The sequence below is a fragment of the Triplophysa dalaica genome, chromosome 17 (genome assembly GCF_015846415.1).
Source record: "Triplophysa dalaica isolate WHDGS20190420 chromosome 17, ASM1584641v1, whole genome shotgun sequence".
Taxonomy (NCBI): domain Eukaryota; kingdom Metazoa; phylum Chordata; class Actinopteri; order Cypriniformes; family Nemacheilidae; genus Triplophysa; species Triplophysa dalaica.
The window spans coordinates 15,965,802-15,973,642 of NC_079558.1; the positions used below are offsets into that span (position 1 = coordinate 15,965,802).

The following is a 7,841-nucleotide window of genomic DNA, read 5'->3' on the forward strand; positions in this document are numbered from 1 at the left end:
ATAGGGAATAGTGGACGAGGCAGCGGATTCAGACGCATCATGCGTGTCGACGTCACGTCGTAGACCACAATGCCCCTTTTTCTTGGAAAATACCATTTTGATTTTTCGGGCTCTCATGTTTCCAGCTAACGTCACCCTTAACAAACAGTCACACTGGCTTACACAAGAATAGTTTTAAGTAATATAATATTTAAATAGTACATTATAAGACGTTTTCATAATTGCTTGTTAAAACAAATATGAAAGCTAATGATCTGTCAAATGTACCCATCCCTTATAATGGTATAACCCAGCGCTCAAAGCGCACGCTCCTTTTTCTCAGCGAGTCGGCGCGATGAGGTGAGAGTAGGATGTTGCTCCTTCAAAAATGATTAAAGTTGTGGTAAATATTGTGTAAATCTTTATTGTTTTGACAAAGTGTTTAACGCAATTACGTTGTTTTATAGAACTTATCCTTGACGATGTTATCTGGCTTTGTTAATGAGTTTTACAACTCGGAAGCGGTCACATCACCCTCCACGTTGTTTCGTAGTCGGCCCCAAAACAGCAAAACTTAAATGACATTTGTGTGCCCTGTGATTATTTTGTATAACACAGTTGTCTTTGACACAGCCGGTTTGACGCGTAAAACTGTAATATTTTAAGTAAGCTTAACTTTCCAAGAGACTACAATGTGATGAAGGCCGTAACGTTACCATTTTGTTTTGACACGTCCGACTGTGTAATGTTTTAAGTCTGTGAAGTACATTGTGATTACGTTTAGATGCCATAGTCCGCTTTGAGTTTAAGTGCTGATTTTAACTGATGGCGTTATTTTTTATTTTGTTAAGAATTGTTATGCATTTTATTTTCCAGCATGCTCCGGCTGCAGAAGCGCTTGGCGTCCAGCGTCTTGCACTGTGGCAAGAAGAAGGTCTGGCTGGACCCCAATGAAACCAATGAGATTGCCAATGCAAATTCTCGTAAGCAATTTACTAAACATTTTCAGTCTTTGTGTTCAGAATCAAAAGTTAGATGACATTCATTTGGCATTTTAAGACTCTTAAAAGAATGCTCCAACCAGAATTTACAATGAGAATGGTTAATTATTATTAGGGTTGGGTATCGTTTGGGTATTTCCCGATACCGATGCCAAAGCGATACTTTTAAGAACGTACCGGTGCCTGAAACGATACTTAAAAAAAGAAAACGGCCACAAAACACTGGTGGATGACATTAAAGAACAAAATGTTCAATTAAAAATATTTATCAAGTAATTAAAAATACACAATTAAAGTTTTAAGGGAATGTGAAATGAGCATGGACGATACAGTTGCTTGAAAGATGTTGTAGTATAGATGTCATTTAGCTACAAATAAATGCTCACCATAGTTGTATTAAATATGGGCTACTGTGTACATTCGAACGCTATTGGCTCAGCACCTGTGCACATACAATAATGTCTCTCTCGAGGAGTGGGATTCTTTCAAAAAGACATCTCATAAACTGTAGTACATTTCTTTAATCATGAAAGCATCTTGCATACAAGGTTCATTCTTTTATTGTGCAAACAAACTCGCTTTATTACATCTCTAATCTGTACAGGGCAGAGCTTGTTTGTCTCATATCCACCAGCTCATGTTAGCAGATATATTAACGTAGGGTATTAAAACGTTTGTGCTTGAGTTTCGAAGTAACTCGCTTGCGATTGTGCCTCAGGCTAGTTTTGTTTAACCAGCGATTGCGAAGGAAAATAAGACGCTTGATAAACCACGTGATGACAACTTGAGGGTAGTTTCACTTTGGTTTCCGCTTCCAGTCATGTTTTCCTCCTCATGTCGAGTTATCTTTGCCAAAAGCTGCGCGATGACTGACTGTTGTTATGTTTATTTCTGCAGTCTGTTAGACTTTAAGATTAATCCATATCGAGTCAAAATGGCAATAGCTTATCATCGTTATCGAAATAAATTCTATAGCGATTCGATATGATATTGTTTATCGTCCCAGCCCTAGTATATATATATATATATATATACACATGTATGGATGAATGCATTTAAGTTAAATTACTGGAAGTTCATTTAAAAGAAGACTGGGGGATGCCATGCTTTCAAAATGTTGGGGAATCGCTGATTCAACTTGACATACTGCTCATTTTTAATACTGTTCCAAATATTTTGTTGCTTAAAACTCAAATCTATTTTATTAATGCGACATTTTAAATAACAGATTTCAACGTTGCAACCGCCATACCGAAAAACCGTGATCGCCTGGTTTAAGGTTACCATACCGTCAAAATATTATACCGGCCCATGCCTACGACTGACTGCCTGGTGCAGTGCCAAAAAGTTGCAGTGTGGTGTTCTGCATCTCTAAGTTAACAGACGAACAAACTAAGTATGGAGAGCCCTGCATCTGTAGCGTGACCTTAATCATGATTGTCCCTGCTGGCCTGCTCTTACAGTGTACATTACCATCCGCACCTGAGCACTCTTTCATCATACATTGTGACATATACAAAGCGATCAATCTCCGCACAATAGAATCCATCGTAGTGTTCGGTTTGATGTTGATTAGGTGTGTAAAACTTCATGTGTGCGGTGCGCAGACCAATCCGCTTATGATATCATAGTCATACGAAAGTGATAGGAGATTAACCGGGTCGTATGCTTTTAAATCAGCCCTGTGTACTTCATTATGGTAAAACCATATCATAATATATATTTTATATACATGTATATAAAATGTTGATCATATCCATAGTGTAAATGTGCATCAGTCTCCTGCTTCGCTGTTCACTGTTTCAAACTGCACATTGATGGCCTCTCTCACCTCTTTCAATCGACTACTGTAATGCATTTGTCACTAATAACTGAGTTTCGGGACTTCATGAGATGATTTTATTCATTTGTGGACAGAAAACACAAAGCGCCTTAACAAAGTTTTATCTTCGCTTTGGGTGAGGTAAAAATCTCTCGCTCTAACGTCCCTGCTCTCACACCGCGTTTTGGCTCTCACACCACTGATGCGTTTTGGCACATATTGATTTAAAAATGCAGACTCATTGTAGGTCATGCACAGTGCAATTTTAGGCTACGCGCAAAAGCTTGATATTTACAAAGTAGGCAAATGTCCACTTTGGAAGCATTAGAAATTACGTCTAAATCATCTTAAGAAACAGATAGATCATATAAGTATGTTTGTCTTTCAGACTGTAATTTCAGAGTAAGCACAAGTCTCTCCCGATGAGTTTGTGTGCGTGAAGGGAGTGACGTGTATACAAAAAAGTGCCTTTTCATATATTTCTGAACTTGTACGGCTTGGTCTCCATAAAATCAAACAGGAAAGTGTTTTATACAGTGTTGCAGTGATTGTAACAAATGATTAATCCATGCACACATTTTTATTTATTCATTTGTACTTAAAACATTAAGCTCCTGTCCCCCTCTTAACAAAAACTCTTCACCACATGTCAGCAACATATTTTAAACTATTTAAACACAGCACAGGATTTGTACAGTTGATAAGTGTCTGCAGAATAATGTTCATCTGGTAACATGCTTTATACATTTTTGTCTTGATGTAAAAACATGACTCTTTTATTTGTAGGCCAGCAAATTCGCAAACTGGTGAAGGATGGACTGATCATTAAGAAACCTGTCGCTGTTCACTCTCGTGCCCGATGCCGCAAGAACACATTGGCACGTCGCAAGGGGCGCCACACGGGTGTCGGTATGTTGAGCCAATATGCATTTTGTTTTTTTCCTAGAAATAACAAAATCATGTCAATCGTTTGAGTTGTAAGTTTCCCAAAACATGTGATATGACTCTTTCCTCTTTGGAACAAAAGATATTTTGATCTCAATGTCTCAATGGGTTTGTTTCCATACAGTTAATGGGGCCCCAATGTTGTTTGATTACCAACGTTCTTCAAAATATCTTTTGTGTCCTGCAGAAGAAAGTTATACAGTTTTGAATTGACATGACTGTGAAATGATGAATAAAATGTCATAGTTCGTCAACAAATGAAAATTCTGTAAAGCCAATGCAAGTCAGTTGGTACAGCTGTGCTCCAGTTACCAACATCCATCAAATTATCTTTTGTTTTCTGCTGAATAAAAGGGAAGGCATACAGGTTAAAGTGACAACGGTGAGTAAATGATTTCAGAATTTTCATTTTTAGGCGAACTATCCCTTTAATGGTGTTTTTTTTAACTGTCCATTCTGGTTGTATCTAGTTGACGGTTATAAGTCAAGTAGCGGTCGACCTGTCGCTGATTATGTCATTATTAAAAACAAAAGTAATGGTAATGCTTTGCTACAATTGGGTGGTAAGACTTGTTTGTGCAGGTTGCGAGAGAATAAAATGATTAGTTTGACTAATCAAAATAGTTTGACCCCTGCAAAGTAGACGAAGCCTAAATAAATATAAAAATATAAGAAAAGATACATCTATTGCACAAAATGAAAATAAAACTTAAGTGTAAGGTCTGAGTAGTGTGTACAGTTTTTGAAGACCTAAGTTCCCCTTATATTTGACGAGTCAGATAAAATGTTAAGTGAAACGACTGAAAAGGGCATTTACCACATCTACCAACCTTAGAACATTGGCTCTTGTTTTGTTTTTTTTACTTAAATGCTGCACCTTGTTTACACAGCAGCCAAAATGGAAAATAGTTTGATCTATTCAGTTTTATAGTCATATTTTATTCAATGGTGAAAAAGTAGAAAAAAAATCATCAGTTCAAGATGACCGTGCAGAAGCAGAGAGTACTGAAAACTGTGTCCGCTGTATATTTACCTGCAGGCGTTTGCAGCGGGAGCAGGACAAAATGTTACAGATGACAACACAGGGTTTCTACGGAGCATTGAAAACCATTAAAAGTCATTAAGTTGATTTTGGGAAAATGAAGGCCTTCTTTTGTCCGCCACAATTATTTAATGTTCCCCCTCATCTGTGGCAACCTTGTGACTTTGGCCACTGTGCTGTATTAGGAAACAAGATTGTAGTCATAGAAAAGATGCCAGAAGGTACCTAGATTTCTAAATCAGTACCAGCTTCTCTAAATCATGTATGTGTTCAAGATGAGTACAACATAGTGAACAATGATTAAAAACATTATGAAATTCCTTCATAGTGTTCACATATAAGATAATGTGTTCAAATTTTAAAGACCCAGTGCAGCACAACTGGAGTGCAGCCTTCTTCCTAATGTTGGAATACAATATCTTCCTTTCCATAACCGCCGGAATCAAGTCATTCGCCAAGAATCCCGGATAGGTCAAAACGTAGATAAAAAAAACTTTATCCGAAGAAAACTTCTAAAAGGTTTCTCTTGTCAGAACCCACTATCTGTTAAATGCCAGGGTTTATTTCTGTTTGATGTAGTGATACACAATACTTGCCGAAATGCTGATATTTTTCAAGTCATTTTAGTTAATATCGATATACTGTAGGCTTCAAACTTTTCTGAGGATGAAAGCACAAGGTGTGTCCCCTATCCAAAAATGGCCACTAGGCCATTTCACATTCGCATAGACACAAATGTTACTACTAATAGCTTTCCATTCTCTCATGAATTTTCCCAGTCTGAAATATTTTCCTGACTATTCTTGCACTACATGAATAACTAGGGATCATTTGAAATGCCAAAATTTGTGTTCTGATTTTGTCCGGTTCATACCAGTCTTGGTCTTTGTAGCTAACCCTTAATGATCGGTGAATAGTCAACGTCAAGCCTGCAGCGTCATGGCAGACCAATAAAGTCGACTGGTTTGTGCAAGCTCTCTTGTGTATATATTTTACTCATTTTTTTTCCTTCATTTGTTAATCTCTGTCAGGTAAGAGGAAGGGTACAGCTAATGCCCGAATGCCAGAGAAGGTTATCTGGATGAGTCGCATGAGAATCCTGCGCCGTCTCCTGCGTCGTTACAGGGAGGCCAAGAAGATTGACAGGCACATGTAGGCTACGTTTTTTTGTCTTCATAATTTGATCGTTCTTTTGTTTGTGTTTTTTTGTTTGTGTTCAATCATTTTTTATGGTTTCCTTTTTAGGTACCACAGCCTGTACCTCAGAGCTAAGGGAAATGTTTTCAAAAACAAGCGGATCCTCATGGAACACATCCACAAACTGAAGGCTGACAAGGCTCGCAAGAAGCTCCTGTCGTAAGTCAAAATGGCAGGATTTGAAAATGCTTACACTGGTATCCGGTTTTGTTGGAATACAATTGCAAATTAGGGATTGCAATGTCTGCAGTGTGGGATGGGTTTGCTCCAGTCCAGAGCTGAGAATTGCTGCTTTAGTTTAATATTTATGAAATATTCAGTAAAGCAGTTCAGCAATCAATAGGGGTGTGATGAGACGCGTATCCCAGGAGACGAGACAAGTTACATGACTCGCAAGACCAATCAGATCTCGTGAGATCTCGTCACACCCCTTGTTATCAAAGAGGGACGGCTGTTAGAAAATGTAAAGTAGCCAGTTTGAAAATGTGCAAGTGATGACTGACTATTTTCTATCTCCTTTTGTCATAGTGACCAGGCTGAGGCTCGTCGTTCTAAGACCAGGGAGGCCCGTAAGCGCCGCGAAGAGCGTCTGCTGGCCAAAAAAGAGGAGGTCATCAAGACCCTGTCAGAGGAGGAGAGCAAAAAATAAATGTTCATCTAATGAAAACCTAGGTTCGGTTGTAATAAAAATCAACAAAACATCAGTTTGTTTCATTGTATTTATTTGTAATTGGATTATTTTATCAAACTGACTTCAAATGTGGCATAAATTGAGAAACCAGTTTAGACTGTGCTTGTAAAACTTTGTAGATTTCCGATCCTTAAAATAATGCCTCTAAAATTATTTTAGTGGTAGAACAACTCCTAACCGGACAAATTATACTGCATTGTTGGGTCTGGTGTCTGTCATCTTTCCTCTTGAAAATACCCGATAGACTCTCCATGGGGTTCAAGTCAGGCGTGTTTGCTGGCCAATTAAGCACAGTACCAACATGGTCATTGAACCAGCTTTTGGTACCTTTGGCAGTGTGGGAAGGTGCCAAGTCCTGCTGAAAAATGAAACGGCATCTCCATGAAGCTGGTCAGCAGAAGGAATGGGTATGACTGTCAAGAAAACCGCTGGCAATAAGTGCGTGTGATTATTAACACAGTGTGATCAAGTCTTTAGGCCCCCAAAACATAAAAAAACTTTATTTCTATATGCTGCTTCACCATGGCAACATAATTCAAGATATAATATATCCTCTTCCCCTCCTGTGTACGCTGTTGTCTATGCCTATTGAATTATTGTAAGTAGAGAGTAAATACATTATTGAAAGAGGTACATGGTTAAATACAAGTGCACAATTTTAAAGCATGTTGTGAGTGATGTACAGTACTTCCTCTCTAAATCACCCAATGTCTGCAGCAGAGCAGATATGAGTACTTCCTTTTTCTATGAGTTCGCCATAAATGTATTACAGATATAAAAATACATTTGCAATTTAGCCTCTCCATGAGTATTATTTAAAAGTTCACGACATGCACTTTTTGCTAAACTCAAGATTGCCAACTTAATGGTTCAGGTCAGACAAGTTGGCTGGCCAATCGAGCACAGTAATATCATGGTCAACAAACGTGGGCAGCTGCTAAGTTCGGCTGCAAAATAAAATTGTAGCTTGTTAGCAGACGGAGGTGGAAAGTCCTCTAAAATCTCCCGGTAGATGGCTCCATTCACTTCTGACTTGATAAAACACAGTGGCCCAACTCCAGCAGATGACATGGTACCCCAAATCATCACAGACTGTGGACAGTTTACACTGGACACTGGAGCAACGGGGATTCTCTCCACTTATCCTCCAGACGCTGGCACCTT

General features: G+C 38.5%; 1 protein-coding gene across 2 annotated transcripts; it reads left to right on the forward strand.

The window, feature by feature from the left end:
* The first annotated feature begins 203 nt into the window (after positions 1–203).
* On the forward strand, positions 204–6,690 carry LOC130439487 (60S ribosomal protein L19-like). 2 transcript variants are annotated; one of them, XM_056772116.1, is made up of 6 exons: positions 204–339; positions 856–962; positions 3,589–3,711; positions 5,821–5,941; positions 6,035–6,145; positions 6,515–6,690. In XM_056772116.1, exons 1-6 carry the CDS (start codon positions 335–337, stop codon positions 6,633–6,635), a joined length of 588 nt encoding a protein of 195 aa, XP_056628094.1. In that variant the 5' UTR covers positions 204–334; the 3' UTR covers positions 6,636–6,690. The 2 variants fall into 2 exon arrangements, with proteins under 2 accessions (XP_056628094.1, XP_056628095.1); XM_056772117.1 differs by lacking the exon at positions 204–339 and adding an exon at positions 358–382.
* The last annotated feature ends 1,151 nt before the right edge of the window (positions 6,691–7,841 follow it).

Coding starts and splice junctions, on each gene's coding strand:
- LOC130439487 (XM_056772116.1), top strand. Junction 3,712..5,820: donor GGGGCGCCACACGGGTGTCG/GTATGTTGAGCC, acceptor AATCTCTGTCAG/GTAAGAGGAAGGGTACAGCT. Junction 6,146..6,514: donor GCTCGCAAGAAGCTCCTGTC/GTAAGTCAAAAT, acceptor CTTTTGTCATAG/TGACCAGGCTGAGGCTCGTC.